General features: G+C 41.1%; 1 protein-coding gene across 1 annotated transcript in view; it reads right to left on the bottom strand.

The window, feature by feature from the left end:
- sirt5 (sirtuin 5) overlaps nt 1–15,846 on the bottom strand; it is a 36,003-nt gene extending 20,157 nt beyond the window's left edge. Inside the window, exons 1-4 of the mRNA XM_043719040.1 lie at nt 15,704–15,846; nt 14,931–15,060; nt 6,059–6,192; nt 3,409–3,634 (exon numbers count right to left, since the gene is read on the bottom strand). Coding sequence (XP_043574975.1) covers nt 3,409–3,634; nt 6,059–6,192; nt 14,931–15,042 — 472 coding nt within the window. The 5' untranslated portion in view covers nt 15,043–15,060; nt 15,704–15,846. The remainder of the gene's footprint in view (nt 1–3,408; nt 3,635–6,058; nt 6,193–14,930; nt 15,061–15,703) is intronic.
- Nucleotides 15,847–17,264: the final 1,418 nt, after the last annotated feature.

Raw genomic sequence — 17,264 nt, 5'->3', positions numbered from 1 at the left:
AGGATGATTAGGGGTTTAGATAGGGTTGACAGTGAGAATCTTTTTCCACGTATGGAGTCAGCTATTACAAGGGGGCATAGCTTTAAATTAAGGGGAGGTAGGTATAGGACAGATGTTAGGGGTAGGTTCTTTACTCAGCGAGTCGTGAGTTCATGGAATGCCCTGCCAGTAGCAGTGGTGGACTCTCCCTCATTATGGGCATTTAAGCGGGCATTGAATAGGCATATGGAGGATAGTGGGCTAGTGTAGGTTAGGTGGGCTTGGATCGGCGCAACGTCGAGGGCCGAAGGGCCTGGACTGCACTGTATTCTTCCATGTTCTATGTAATTGTTAAAGCAGTTCTGCCTTTTTAAAATGTGGGATAGAACAAAGAACAAAGAAAATTTACAGCCCAGGAACAGGCCCTTCGGCCCTCCAAGACGATCCAAATCCATTGTCTAAACCTGTCGCAAAACTCCTAAGCATCTGTATTCCTCTGCTCCCCACCTACTCATGCATCTGTCCAGGCGCACCTTAAATGAATCTATCGTGCCTGCCTCTACCACCTCTGCTAGCAACACATTCCAGGTACCTACCACCCTCTGTGTGAAGTATTTGCCACGTGTATCCCTCTTAAACTTTTCACCTCTCACCTTGAAAGCGTGACCTCTCGTTATTGAATCCTTCACCCTGGGAAAAACCTGATCTCCATCTACCCTTTCTATACCCTTCAAGATTTTGTAGACCTTAATCAGGTCCCCCCCCTCAATCTCCTTTTTTCTAATGAAAACAATCCTAACCTACTCAACCTCTCTTCATAGCTAGCATCTTCCATGCCAGGCAACATCCTCGTAAACCTTCTCTGCACCCTCTCCAAATCGTCCATATCCTTTTGGCAATGTGGTGACCAGAACTGTACACAGTATTCTAAATGTGGCCGAACCAATGTCTCGTACAATTTTATACATGGCCTGCCAGCTCTTATACTCAATACCCTGTCCGATGAAGGCAAGCATACCATATATGCCTTCTTGACCACTCTACCCACCTGTGCAGCAACCTTCAGGGTACAATGGACCTGAACTCCTCGATATCTCTGCTCATCAACCTTTCCCAAGACTCTTATGTTTACTGTATAATTCGCTCTAGAAATAGACTACCCAAAATGCATCACTTCACATTTGCCTGGATTGAACTCCATCTGCCACTTCTCCGCCCAACTCCCCAGTCTATCTATATTCTCTTGTATTTTTTGACAGTCCCCTATGCTTTCTGCTACTCCACAAATCTTCATGTCATCTGCAAACTTGCTGACCATACCAACAGTGCCCTCTTCCAGATCACTTATGTATACCACAAACAACAGTGGCTCCAGCACTGATCCCTGTGGAACACCACTGGTCACCTTTCTCCAGGTGAGAAAACTCCCTTCAACTACTACTACTCTATCTCCTGTTGCTCAACCAGTCCTTTATCCACCTAGGTAGAACACCCTGCACACCATGTGATCTCACTTTCTACATTAGTTTACCATGGGGAACCTTATCAAATGCCTTACTAAAGTCCATGTAAATGACATCTACAGCCCTTCCTTCATCTATCAACTTGGTCACTTCCTCAAAGAACTCTATTAAGTTGGTAAGGCACGATGTCCCTCACACAAAACCATGTTGCCTATCACTGATAAGCCCATTCGTTTCCAAATATAAATAGATTTTATCCCTCAGTACCTTCTCCAGCAACTTTCCCACCACTGATGTCAGGCTCACTGATCTGCAGTTACCCGGAATATCCTTATTACCTTTCTTGTATGGGGTCAACATGAGCAACCCTCCAGTCCCAGTCCTCTGCACCTCACCTGTGTTTAAGGATGCTACAAAGATATCTGTCAGGGCCCCAGCTATTTCCTCTCTCATCTCCCTCAGCAACCTGGGATAGATGCCATCCGGTCCTGGGGATTTGCCCACCCCTAGCCTACCCAACACATCTTCCCTACTTATGTCAACGTGATCCAGAGTAATCAAACTTCTATCTTTAATCTCAATATTCATCATGTTCCTCTCTTCAGTGAACACTGATGCAAAGTAATCATTAGAATCTCACCCATTTCTTCAGGTTCAACACACAGCCTTCCTTCCTTATCCTTTAATGGACCAATCCTTTCTCTAGTTACCCGCTTGCTTCTTATAAAAGAATAAAAGGCTTTGGGATTCTCCTTAATTCCGCTCGCTAAAGCTATTTCATGACCCCTTTCATCCCGCTTGATTACTCGTTTAAGACTGGTCCTACTCTCCCGATATTCCTCCAGGGCCCGTTCTGTTCTTAGCTGCCTGGACCTTGTGTACGCTTCTCTGTCTCACCACATTTCCTTGCTGTACAACTCGAACGCTATTTGGCTATAACATTTCATCATCTTATTTTAGATGACCATAGAGATCACTTCATTAGTTATGTCAATGGCCAAAAATATTCAGTTACACAAATTTTCACTGTTTTAACATCACAGAATAAATATATGGTCTAGATATACAGATGACTAAATTATACTATATAGATTGAGCATGAAAGTTACTTTGTATAATTTTATAACCATTCCAGAAGTGTTAAATATGTTTCATAGCTTCCAGTGTTGAAAAGCCTTAATTATTTAAAAATATTAAAGATAATTTTTAAAATTCTGTCATTGAGCTAAACACAAAGCATGAAGTACTGCTCTTTAGTGTGACTTCCAGCACTCCATGCTGGAAGGCCATGTTTCTTGTTCCAGTGGTTGACCCTGCTGCAGGAAGAGAATGTTTTCCCTTGCAAACTGTAATCCAGGTAAAATGGGCAGTCAGCAATATTAGTCACAGTTTTGCTGCTGACAGAAAGATACAAATAATCATGTTTCGATGATTGCTTGCTACCACTTACTAAATCAGTCAGAGAAGGAAAGGATGGCATAAGTCAGAGGGTAACAACTTATAGTTAGAGAATGATGGAAGAAAAAAAAAGGCCAGAATAAGACATATAACCGGGCTAAAGAGGAGGAGATAGTAAGAGAAGCATAGAAAGAGGATTTGAAGAAAAAATACAAAGTGTGGCAAACACAAGAGCAATGGAGTAAAAGAGGGAACAACAGGTGGCTGTGATTTTTATTCATTTGCCTTTAATATATAAATAAATTAAAAACAACAACAATATTCAATCTGTAATGCAATCAAATTGGCAATTGAGGCTAGTAGACCTAATTGAAACATAATTGAGAAAACTACTCCAGTACATTATCTATTAAGATGCCTAAACAAAACTCAGATTTATTGTGGACACTAATTAACTGGCTTTGTCGTCATCTTATTAGTAATGCAATTTATTTTTGCCAATACAGATACTAAGATGAATAGAAATGACTACAAATCAAGATTTTCAGATTACAACGCAATCACATACCATGAATTTCATATATAGCTTTTGATCCTGCTCTTTTATGAAGTTCATCAATGTTCTGAGTGATGACCACAACCTTTCTGCCTTGCTTGCTCAGTCTAGCCTCACATTCAGCAATAGCAATGTGTGCAGCATTTGGGCTTTTACTCAACATCAGCTCACGGCGGTAGTGATAGAATTCCCATACTCTAGAAGGATTTCTTGCAAAAGCCTCCGGGGTAGCCAAGTCCTGTTAATAGACAAGTACACATGCAAAACACTTTTCTAAAAATAAGTATCAAGCTATCTGAGCTGGTACCCACACGTAGCTCTGAAAAGACCAGGCACCTTGATTCTACTTGGTTTGTTCGGATTGTGATTGGTGGACCTGAAGATTAGATGTGTGATGTTTAGCACTGCTTTTTCATTGACTAATAAATTCTAAATCAGAAATTATTAGTTGCAGCAACTTGATACAAATTAAAATCAATAGGAAGATGGAATTTACAGTGAAGTAGCAGTCTGTTTGATTCAACTATTCCAAGCTAATTTTAAAATTCCCAGGTGGCCCTGAAGTTGCAAGATATTAGATTAGATTAGATTAGATTACTTACAGTGTGGAAACAGGCCCTTCGGCCCAACAAGTCCACACCGACCCGCCGACAAGCTAATTTTAAAATTCCCAGGTGGCCCTGAAGTTGCAAGATATGCAGCAAAATGGTCCCTGAAGACAAAGCTGGACACAACAGCCATATACAAAAATACTTATGTGCACATTTAAACTCTTATTCAAAAGTAATTTACAAGTTATTTGCAAACATGCTTTACTATCATACAAATAAACAAGCAATTTACACAGCTGTAAAATTAGTATTAACAGTACTATTAAACTTCGCTACTTCAACTGATTTCACTTAGTTGGAATCTTACATCGAGTAGGCAATCTGTTCCATCAGAAGTTTGCCAAGGAAACAGGATTGAAAATTATCCTCCATATTTGTCCAAAACAACAACATGAGAAATGAAGATTAAATTATATATTGGACTTTATAATACTTTACTGCATAATAAGGCTACCACATGAATGTTTTAGACAACAGACTTTTGTGGTCGACAGGCAACAGGGATTAGTGCTGGAGCACAAAACCTCTCCACTTTTATTTCCCCAGAAATAAAAGATGTACAAAAACTTATTTTTAATACTGTATACTTCAAGACTTGTCAGGCTCTGCTTGATTGTAAATTCATCACAGTTGGGTGAGGCTCACAATTTACTGAAAAATTTGGCACAAATTGTTTTGTGTAGACAAACCAGGTACTGAGCCAGGGTTCCCTAAATCAGTTGTGTAACATGCCATAGAAATGTCACAGTATCATCCCAGCCCTGAGTTGAGAACCAAATCCAAGAGGTGCAAGTAATGTCTCAAATTGTGAAATTCAATTTGCATAGCAGTGTTATCAGATTTAACCCATCTGCTTCACTAACATCTTTCAGGGAAGAAAAATTTACCATCCTTATCCAGCTTGACTGCAGACCCAAAGCAAGATGGCTGACTCTTAACTACCATCTGGGGAACAAATGCTTGCCTCGCCAGAGATGTCCACATCTCATGAACAATTTTTTTAAAATGTTGTAAAGGTCTTGGTTTTGAGAGTAAAGTCTCTAGGGAAAAGAATGGTGCAGTGACGTCAGTTGACTAGATGACTAGTGCTGAAAATGTGTTGCTGGAAAAGCGCAGCAGGTCAGGCAGCATCCAAGGAGCAGGAGAAGTTCGAGGGATTTGACTGAGACAAGGTGGGGGGAGGGGAAATGAGGAAACTGGAGAAATTTGAGTTCATCCCTTGTGGTTGGAGGGTTCCTAGGCGGAAGATGACTAGTGTACAGTTCAGAGTAGTGCTAACAGAACGAAGTTTGATCCCCGTTCCAGGTGAAGTAGACTTGTTCTCGTTGCCCTGTTCTCGTTGCCCTGTTCTGTAGTAAAGTCATGGCATAAGCTAAAGCTATCTTAAGAAGGGGATCAAAGGAAGAACAAAATAAGTCTGAAAAATTCTGAAGTCAAAACAAATGGTGGAAATTGAAATAAAGATTGAAACTTGCAGTATGTGGGAAAGATGTTGCTTTTACTTGGAATAAGTAACAAGAGAGCTTCATGTTGACTTATTTTCACTCAGATCTTGCCGTACATTTCTAGCAATTTATGAATTAACTTGTTTTCAACTTAAGTATGTTGCATGAGAGCCAAGTCATCAATTGGTGCTGAATTAGAGATTAACAGTTTATGGTTACAGTTGGTTCCATGTTTTGGATGTACCATCAATATTTGCACAGCAATTCCACAGAAGGGGAAAAACAAATATGCATTACCCTAGCTCACCGCTTAACATTATACTGGCATTGAATAATGGCTGATAAAAACGTTGGAATTATTAACAAAAACCTCAGTTTTATAAACTCAGGGTAACAGCCACTGCAAACCACAATCCTCAGCCTTTCTTCACATCATGGCATTTACAGTCTCTTCCTTTAAATAAAAGAAGCAACCCAATTGTTGCTGAAGCTTTTGAATTCTTTAAAAAATAAATGAATCACCTACAATCAGAGACTGCACTTTAACATGAAATTTCCAAAATGCATCAGATTCCCCGATCGGTTTTGTGGGTTACATGGACATACCTGGGCTTGCCATTTCCTCCAAAAGCCCCCTTTTCCACGGAAGGTGGGAACTCCACTCTCTGCACTAGCTCCAGCGCCTGTTAAAATGGTTATGTGCTTGGCTTTCGCAAAGACTTCCCGAAATTCAGCCAAATCTTTAAAACAAATTATGACATTTACAAACAAGATATGCATATTAGACAAAGATTCAAAGGGTATAATAATCTGGAAAATCTGAACAGGATGGGGCTCCTTCCTTTAGAGAAAAATCGAGGCAACAAGAAGTTTTTAAAATTATCAAGAATTTGAAAGGACAGATAAAAAGATATTTCCAATGTGTGAAACAGTGGAAAGTGTTCAGAAAGTAGGGATTTTAAATGGGATAATAATGCAATAAATAATTTGGGGGGAAAACATGAAGTAGTAAGAATGTAGAAACATAGGGTGGCCAAGGCAATTAACACAGTTGCATTTTAAGGTGAGCTAGAAGGGACATTATTGAGCCAGGAAGAGGAAGTTATGTTGAAAGCAAGTGAAGGAAAGAGGTGGTATTAGCTTATGTGCAAGATAATACTGGCAGACCTGTCAGCAAATGACCTGCCCTGCACAGTGAAATCTTTTGCTATGTTAGGCAGAACAGCAGAATTTGCCTTCTTTTTCTCATGGGAGTTTTAACATCATGGCAGGCTCGAGAGTCCAGATACGCATGTTCAAAAATGATAAACCAACTGAAATAACATCTCAAGTCATAACAGTGACAAAAGTCTATTCTTGCTTCACAATAATTATAATTAACCTCAATATACAATTTTGCAGGTATTACGTTTGAGAAGACTTGCATTTAGATCGTGCCTGTCATGATCTAAGATAATTTAGATTAGAATGGTGATAGAAAAGCACAGCAGTTCAGGCAGCATCAGAGGAGCAGTAAAATCGATGTTTCGGGCAAAAGCCCTTCATCAGGAATACAGGCTGCCTGAACTGCTGTGCTTTTCCAGCACCATTCTAATCTAAACTTTGGTTTCCAGCATCTGCAGTCATTGTTTTTACCTGATCTAAGATAATCCCAAAACACTTTATACAGCCAATTAAATACTTTTCAAATACCTTATCCAATCATTTGGATCACAGGGCTCAGAATGAATTAGTAATATAATCTCTTAGCAACTAGTCAACTGTATATTGTCAGGAGTTAGAACATACCAAAGTACAACTTCAGAGTGTCTGCACTTCTAATTTAGAGCCACACTTAAGAATCAGTGCTACTCTGTTTTAGCCCTATCACTGAAGACACATTGCCGTCCAGCTTGGATGGGGGAGAAGCAATGAATTTATCCATAAATATTTGTTCATCACATGCAACACATTATGGACTCTGGTCGTGCAGTGGTAGTCAACATCATACAGCATAAGCCCTTCGAGTCACCACGTCTATGCTGACCAATAAACACCAAACTACATTAATCCCATTCACCTTCACTCGGTCTACAGGTCTGGAATTTTAAGTGCTCATCCAGATGCTTCTTAAATGGTGCAAGAGTATCTGCCTCCACCGTCCTCTGAAGCAGCACATTCTGTATTTCCATCACTCTCTGGACGAAAATCTTTCTTTCCCAGATTTCCTCTAAACCTTTTACTCCTCACCTTCAACTTATGAACTCTGGCCACAATCTACCCTATCTATGCCTCTCACGTTTGTATACCTCAATCAGATCCACCTCTTCGGCTTCCTCTGCTCCAAGGAAAACAAACTCAGCCTATCCAGTCTCTCCCATAACTGACTTTTCATCCCAGGAACATCCTGGTGAATCTTTTCTGCACTTGCTCCAGTGCAATCAGGGTTCCAGAAGAGTTGGAAGCTTCAGTTAAAGATTCCTAGCTGCTTTCTCTGACATCACTCCTGATGTTGTTTCTATCTGAATTTACCTTTTTGCCGAGGAGTGTGTTTATGGGATATCATCATATTGGAACAGTTAATTAGTTTATAGAAAAATAAAATTATGAAGGAAATAGGTAAGATAGAAGCAGAGACGATGCTTCCACTGGCAGGTGACATTGGAACAAGACGGCATAGCTTCACATTAAAGGAAGCAGACTTAGGACTGAATTAAGGATGAACTTCTTCACCCAAAGGGTTGTGAATATGTGGAATGTCTGCCCAGTGAAGTAGTTGAGGCTTCCTCATTGAACGTTTTTAAAGTTTGTAAGTTTTCTTGCTGAGATGGCAGGTTTGTTTTCAGACGTTTCATCACCGTGCTAGGTAACATCATCAGTGGGCCTCCGGTGAAGCGCTGGGGTTCTGTCCCGCTTTCTATTTATGTGTCTTGGTCAGTTACGGTTACGGTGGGCGATACCATTTCCAGTTCTTTTTCTCAGAGCTTGGTAAATGGGGTCTAAATTGATGTGTTTATTGATGCAATTCTGGTTTGAATGCTAGGCCTCTAGGAATTCCTGTACATGTCTCTGTTTAGCCTGCCCTAGGATGGATGTGCTGTCCCACTTGAAGTGGTGTCCTTCGTCAGCTGACGTAAGGATACTAGTAATAGTGACAGACAGAATGGCTGCAGAATGCCAAGAGAAATGACTAAAGACGCCCACAACTGACTCTACAAATATATAACGGGAAATTTCATGCCAAAAAAATTTATACACCAATGCAACAGAGCATGAATGGACAAGCACACAAGAACGAGCCATCAGTATCAAACAACAGCAGACCAAAGAAAAATAAAAAAACCTTATCCCTACAAGAAAACCTGGACAAGCTCACACAAAAGAACACAGACAATTCAGAAGCTTGGATTAAAAATCAATCAGACCGACCACTAACTGACACAGAAAAAGCTGTCCTGGTAAGAGGGATGAACTACAACTACAGAGGCGCAGACAAAAAGCCGTTCTTAGCAGAAATGGATTCGTGGAAGACAATGGACTCATGGAAGAAACCCAGCAGGCTATCTGACAGACAGTTGTACTAACTCTAAGAATGAAGGAAACACCCTCAACACACAGGAAAGGAAAGCCCTGGAAGGAATCAGAAAAGGCAGAAACATTGTAGTCCTACGGGCAGACAAAGGGCGCATGACCATCAGAACAGAACACAGTACATTGAAAACTGCTCACAGATACCGATACTTACCAACAGGTGGCGATCAACCCAACTCCACAGCTGGAAAACCATATCACAACTAAATTGAAGAAGCCAGGCCAAATTAACAAGTCAAATGTCCAAAAAATCAAACCGGATGGATCCAACACACCCCGCTTCTATGGATTACCTAAGGTACACAAACCAGGGTCTCTCCTCAGACCCATAGTCTCATTCCCTGGCACACCGACATACAGACTAGCAAAGGAACTCCACCATAAACGGAAATACCTAGTAGAAGACTCATGCCACTCCATCCACTCCACCAAAGAATTCCTGAACAGCAAAGACACCAAGATAGAAGAGGATGAAATAATGGTCTCCTTTGACGTGACAGCCCTATTCACATCAATTAACATCAGCCTGGTCAAGGAAACGCTGACTGCACTACTCGATGAACCAAGGACGCAAACAGCACTAACTTCTTCAACGAGGACAACATCCTTAAGCTCGTAGACCTGCGCTTCATTAGTGACTTCACATTCAATGACAAGACCTACAAACAAATTAACGAAACACCCCATGGGATCACCAACATCAGGCTTCTTAGCAGAAGCAGTAAAGAAGAGTCTTGAATGAATAGCCATCCCCACGATCCAACTCAATTTTTTTGTCCATTACGTGGACAACACCTTTGTCATCACATACAGGCCAAATAAGAGGAAACTACAATATCATCAACAACATCCTTACTGAGTTAAGTTTCACAAAAGAGGAGGAGAACAACAACAGACTCCTTCCTAGATGTCACTGTGGACTGAACAGATAATAGAGAACTGCAGACCAGTGTCTACAGGTAAGCAACACAAACAGACCAGATACTCCACTACAGAAGCAATCATCCTGACACCTGCAAATGAAGCTGCATCAGGATATTATTTAAAACTGGTCACAAAACACTGCAGCACCCAGGAAGTAGAAGTGGCAGAAGAAAGATACTTATACAGCGTATCCAAGAACAACAGGTACCAGATAAACACAGTCTGCCGATTCTTAAACAACAAACTCAAAAACAAGAACACTTGAGGATCCTTTCTTTCTTTTCCAGGATTATTCTTATGAACTACTCTGAAACCCCCTCCAACACAAGCACATCCTTCCTTAGATACATGACCCAAAACTGCTGTCAATATTCCAAAGTTGGTCCAACTTCAGAACACTTGAAGCTGATGGAGTTTAGAAGGATGGGAGGGGGGGATCTGATTGCAACTTGGAGAATACTGAGGGGCTTGCCCCTCGACCCCGCCCACGCCCACCCCTCGACCCGCCCTACCCAACCCTGTCCGACGCCCCTGTCCGCCCCAACCCTGTCCAACACTTTCCCCCGCCAACTGCCGCCCCCCAACCACAACATTTTACTGCAACATTTTGTCATGTTCCACCTCTGCCCTGTATAGGACAATGTTGGAGAGATTATCTGGGGAAGGATGGGGCTTTAGGGTATACCCCACTGTAGAACTCCAGGGAAAGTGTGGGGAGAGAGAGGGGGCGTAAGGTCACTCATTTGGAGACTGTGCCTGTTCAATCACTGTAAACAAAAGATGAGATCACTGTTGGAAACACTGTTGTACCTCAACAGCTACAAATCTTCTCAAAAATAGCGAATGTTTTTAAAGCTGAGATAGATAATATTTTGCGCAGGAAAAGAATTAAGGGTTATGGTGAGAGGATAAGTGAGTGAAGCTCAGGCCACAAAAAGATCAGCAGCATGGGTTCAAAGGGCCAGATGTCCTATTCCTGCTCCTGGTTCTTCTGTTCTTAACCAAATAATAGGCAGTGTAGATAAGTTTTCCAGTAATCAAGTTGTTCTAAGCTCCTTTTTTTGTTTATATTTTAACTATGGTGTTTAAATAAATGGTGTTCTGTTTGTCATCTGACCAGTCACACCACATCTGGAGCATGCACTCACAACTACCTTTAAAATAAGAAAAAGTTGGGGTCTAGGCTATCTTAAAATGCTTTGAGGGGTCTGGCCTTGTCCATAACGGTTGGACAGGGTAGCTGACACATACATGAACATGTGTGCAGGACTTAAGCACATCAGGGTTCTGAGGGGAGGCAAGGCAGCAGAGACAAGAGGAGTATGGTCTCATTAGTTAGTCAGAAGAAATATTTAAAAAAGCAATAGTGAAGTTTCTCCAGTGACGTATTGAGACATTGGCAGGGAGATCCGAGTAAACAGGAGTTGAAGATGGAAGGTAGTAGACAATGTAGAAACAACATACAACAAAGTAAATTGTTTTTGAGAAGAAGTCAAAAGAGAGATGATGATGTTGCAGCATGTACGGAAATAGTCTTGGTAATGGGGTGATACATGGAATCCGAAGTTCAATTTTGGATCATACAACACAAAAAAGGAATAAAATGCTTTCTGATGTCACTTGATTAAATACATTTTGCAGTTTTGCTTCTGGCTAAAAGTCACAGTGCACATTAAATTGTTACATTATCAAAAGTGGAATACACAAGTCTAAATAATGTTAAAGAAGAAAAGGACAAATGAAATAAAACTTTGGAATAATTTCTGACAACCCTTCTGCTCTCTTAGCAATCAAAATAAGTCGATATAAAATTATTTGGGGCTTTTATGGCTCAGTGGTGGTATCCCAATTATTCCAGTGGTAGAAAGTTCTGAAGAACAATAACTGGACCCAAAACATTCACTGACTTCTCTCCACAGATGCTGTCGAACCTGACATTTTTCAGCAATTTCTGTTTTTGTAATACTGAAAACCAGTTAGATGTATTTTGTGCTCAGTAGTTAGATTAACAAGTTTCCCTTCTGTCTCCATTTGCACATGTCCATACTTTGGCATAACTTAAAGCATAATATAAGCAGAAACATAAATCAGTTCATAGGTTGTTGCATGCTGTTTTGGAACAATGCCTGCCTATGTTCCTTCAGCTTGATTGCATTTCTGCTGTTGACCCAGACTATTGTACTCTTGTCTAGTCTGCAGAAGCTTTTACAAACATTGCTCTTCTAAACATACTGAACATTGCTCGAAAGGTGAAACAATCTTCTAACTATCTCTATAAAGCAACAGCAAGCATTAATACAAGGCAGTATACTACAAGTAAAGCCAATTTAAGCATTGCTGTCTTCTGATTCAGTCAGGTAAAAGCAACTAGGTAATTTATTTTTAAATGTCTTGCTACTCAAACTGCTCCAATAACTATCCATTAATCAACTTAGTTAACAAGCAGTTTTCCAAACACTAACAAACAAATTATCTCCTGTTCAAACGAACTGATCCCATTTGGTTGTAATGCCATAAACATCAAAATACACTTTCCCAAACTACCCTGAGTCTTATGATCCTGAGACAAAATAGTGCTATAAAAAAAGGACAAATGGAAGGAGAATTTGGAATCATTTTTGACAACTCCTCAGCCCTCTTAGCAATCAAAATATTTTCATATCAAATTAGTTGGGGCTCTTGTAGCACAGTGGTAGCAAGTTCCACATTCTCACTAAATACCATATTGGGTAAAGAAATTTCTCCTGAATTGCTTACTGAATTTATTAGAAAAGCTCATATTTATAATCCTTCGACTTGGCCTAGTTCCTCCGTGCACTCCCAAATGGTAACATTGCCTTATCTACCCTATTGAGCCATTTCATTATTTTAACGACTTTAGAAATCACGTGTAACCTTTCCTTTTCTACAGAAAAAGATCGCCAGCCGATTCAAAATCTTATACAATAAGTATATCCCTTGACTTCTGATTGTGAGGCAACTTCCATACCAGCCAAGAAGAGTCCCAACTTGTATTTGAAGGAAGTTAGTAAGTCAATGTTCACTTATGATCTAGCAACCTGATTAACAAACTCAGTTTTGTAGGAATAAGCAGAGCTGGCCAACATCCATACTGCCCTTATATAAGTTGGAAGGTTGAACCCGTAGTCTTTTGTAATATAGTCAGTTGAAATGAAAGCTCTACACGTGCACAGTCTAGTTCCTTTGCTATTTTATAAACCTTAATTAAATCATGATACTCTTTGCTATAGCATCTTATCACCTTACTCTGAACTCTTTTCAAAGATTATATAGTCCAAACATATGAGCAACTCAATTACATTAAATAATTGTTTGACTTTTACAATTGGGACTCTTGGTGTTCCTGAAATATTAATATCATGACCTCGATCTTTGTGTATAAGCCACAACTTCAAATTCTGCAGATGATACAAAACTTTGAAGCATTGTGAATAGCGAAGGAACTTCAAAAGGACATAGGTTGAGTTTTCACGCAGAGAAACATGAAATGATTCCGTTTGGAAGAAAGCAGAGAAAAAGCAGAGAAAAACAATGTTTTTGGAGCAGCATAAACTGGAGCTGCATGTTGACACCATGTGGAATTCCAGACAAACTGACTTACGGGATTTGGCTAGGAAATTGAATTTTTTGATTGGCAATTCTATTCCATCTGGGATGCTACCAAAGAACATATTAGAGTGGGAGAATTCAAAGATTTCCTGGTCATTTAAATTTAACAGTTACCCAGGAAAGGTTAGAGGATTAAAAACCTATTCTAACTGCCAGGTATCTATTACTGTTGCCCCCACAGCATATCACTGATCCCCTAACCATCCCCAAACCACCCCCAGACAGAAAGGCCCCCACAGCATATCACTGATCCCCTAACCATCCCCAAACCACCCCACAGACAGAAAGCTTCTCAACCCAACCCCATCTACTCCCCCTAAATTCCTGCCCCAGACCTGAAGTCAGCAAACTGACTAAACATTCCCAGAACAGACACTTTCAACATTTAAATCTCTGAACATGGCACCATGACTTCTGCAAAAGGAGAAGGGGTTTCCACACCAGTTCACTTTGCTGTTGGATGTTTGGACAGGTTTGTAACAAGACATCCCTTTCCAGGAAATTCCAGCATGGAAAATATCTAAAGCAAAGTAAGTAAGTTTTAATCTAATTAGAGATGAAAATAAAGCAACTATTTCAGAATATTTGACTCAATGTAAAACAAAGGGTGCAATTGTAAGAGCAGAAAGAACTGGGTGATTGTGTGTAGAACTCATTGAAGGTGGCAGAACAGGTTGACAATGTAGTTACTAAACCATTCAGTAGTCAAGGCATTCTTATGAGAAATAAGAGCAATGAGCTTATGTTGAGCTTGTCCAAGACATTCATTCAGCCTCCACTGCAGCACTGCCTCCAGTTCCAGGAAAGATGTGAAAACACTGGAAACAGTGCAGAAAGTGTTCCCAAGAGTGGTTCCAGAGATGAGGAACTTTAGGCATGAAGACAGAATCAAGAAGTTGGGTCTGTTTTCGTTGAAGAGAAGGGTGAAATGAGATGTCATGGAAGTATTCAAAAATACAAAAAGGGTTGGACACCTGAACAGACAGGGAAACTGTTTTCACACATGGAACGATCAAGTGAAAAAATTATTTTAATGTCAAAAACAAAGGAAGCACAAGGTAAAATCCTGAGTAGTTAAGGTCTGGAATGCCCTGCCTGAATGCACAGTGCTCGTTCAATCAAGGCATTCAAAAGTGAATTAGATTATCAAATGAAAGGAATAATATGCAGGATTACAGCGAGATGGTAAGGGAATGCCACAAGATGAGATGTTCCTTCGGAGAGCCAGTGCAAATCCAATGGCCTGAACTGCCTCCTCCTACGGTGTTAACAACTGTGTTTCTACTGGACCTTTTGAGGCACAGCTTTACATGATTTTTACCCACCTCGACTATTGCGTCCACAAAGAACCTACCTGAACTTGGACGGCTGGTTTCAATCTGAGTCATTTGCAATTTCGGAGGCCGTTTAAAACAATTTCCCACCTGCGAAACAAGCTTCCTGGCAGTGAACTGAAGAAGAATCATTGCAGTGACGGGCTAGTTCTGAAACAAGAGGCATGAAACGTTAAAAGACAATGAAATCAGTGGACTGAATAAACCTGAAGTGATTCAGTTACTGCCAGCAGCTCAGTACAGACACAAACCAGGGGTGATTACACTGAGGAGAAAGTGAGGACTGCAGATGCTGGAGATCAGAGCTGAAAATGTGTTGCTGGAAAAGCGCAGCAGGTCAGGCAGCATCCAAGGAGCAGGAGAATCGACGTTTCGGGCATAAGCCCTTCTTCAGGAACCTTCCTGACCTGCTGCGCTTTTCCAGCAACACATTTTCAGCTCTGATTACACTGAGGCCAGGAATGGTGGGCAAGGGGGTGGGGCTGAAAGTACAGGAGACAAGGGCAGAGATCCCTGGGTGGGGTTAAAGTTATTCCTGACCTCTGTGTGTGTGTGTGTGTTTGAAAGGTCCCCCGCTGACAGTGACATGGTGCTGTCAGGAAGGTGCAGCTGGCCTCTGGCTCTGCTCGCTCACACTAAAAGCCGGCATTCGGCGGTGGTGACGGTGACAGCCCCAGGCCCCAGGCCCAACCCCTCCCCCCCTCAGCCAGCTGCAGAAACGGGGGGAAAAAAAATACCCCTCCTTCCTCAGCCTCTCGGGATACACCCACCGACCGCTTCAACCGGAATTTACCTGCGCTCCCTCACAAGCGGCGGGAGAACCAGCAGACGGCAACGACCTGCACGTCCCGTCCCGTCCCGCCCCGTCGCCTCCCGCCGCACCCCGACAGAAGCGGCGGCGGCGGCGGCTGCTCACACTGTGGGGAGATGTCGCCCCCTGCAGCACCGGCGGCTGGTCCTCCCAGTGACGCGTGGAGCTCAGCACGTCCGTCTGCAAGAGCCAGTGGACACAGGCAGCCAGAGTGGACACAGGGCACCCAGCCAACAACCAGCCAGGACAAACCCATCCTGATCCGATAGCCTTGCAAATGGACCCACACACATCCTCTGACAGACCTATTATTCAGCCCCAATCATCATTAAAGATAGAGGACATTGCGGTGCTGGAAAGGGAGGATGTTTCCTTGGTATCCAAACTAAATTTATTTCATGGACTAACAACTGGAAAGCAAGTCTTTTCGGCTTTTTGTTCACAGACTCTCGTAGATCCACGCCCCCACCTTTGTTTACGTCAACATTTTGTTCTTCAGATAATTTTCAAATTGACCTTTGAATGCCTTTAAGGTGCCCCCATCACCTTCAAGCAGTGTATCCCAGACGTGTAAAGAATACCTTCTGAGGTTCCTTCTGTTGGACCCTGACAAAGGGCGTTGTGATAGCCGATGGTTTACACCTACTCACTCCAGTTAAGAGATTTCCTTTCTCTCCAGTATTTGTCTCAGGTCGGCAAAATAAATCAGTAATCTTTTCTCACTCACTCTTTGTAGAACCTATATTATTCAACAATAAACAATTGTGACATTCAGTTGGTATGCTATCTTTTGTACATGCATTCAACAGAAACTCAATTTCTTGAGAGAATCCTATATTCACTGCTTCCGCAAGAGCGAGTGTTTCAGCAGCCAGAGTTATTCTAACAACCATTTTTAATGTTAACTTCTAATGCTAAAGAATATCTTTCTTATTTTTGCTTTCCAAAAATATTATGAAATCAGCTGTATGACAATATGATTCGGGAGACTAATAAGACATTGTTAAAAATTACTGTCCCAAAGGATGAGAGCCCAATTTTCTTAGTTTTATTTATATTTTAAGTATTTCACTCTTATTTGGATATTCTTTAGATATCTTTCTGTGGTGAATTTAATGTGATTAACTAGGATGGAGAGAATACTCCCTAAATAAGATTTTAAGTTATTCATGACCTAATGTATGAATAAAATGTAACCAATATATTCATATGTCCCACAAGCCTGACTCCTAATTTTAAATTCTACTTTATTCTTATTGGTAACACATATATTAAATGTTGCAGGATGTGTTCATTAAAAAAAATCAACATATGCAATGAAGATGTCTGAAAGTTTATCTTGATGATACCAAGAAAGGATTGCAGTATCTGACTTTCATTAAACCCAACCTATTTTCAGCAAAAGGAGCTCATTGACAGATCTCCAAGATCTGGGGTTTGCTTTATTTTAATTGTAAGACTCAGGTCAATTGCAACTACAGGCCAAGTTGGGAGTGCAGTTCTAAAAGGAACCTCCAACTCAGGGTCATTACAAAACCATATG

Source organism: Chiloscyllium plagiosum, chromosome 29 (genome assembly GCF_004010195.1).
Source record: "Chiloscyllium plagiosum isolate BGI_BamShark_2017 chromosome 29, ASM401019v2, whole genome shotgun sequence".
Taxonomy (NCBI): Eukaryota; Metazoa; Chordata; class Chondrichthyes; order Orectolobiformes; family Hemiscylliidae; genus Chiloscyllium; species Chiloscyllium plagiosum.
Note: the sequence above shows the minus strand (reverse complement) of the source record. Positions and strands in the feature narration are given on the sequence as shown.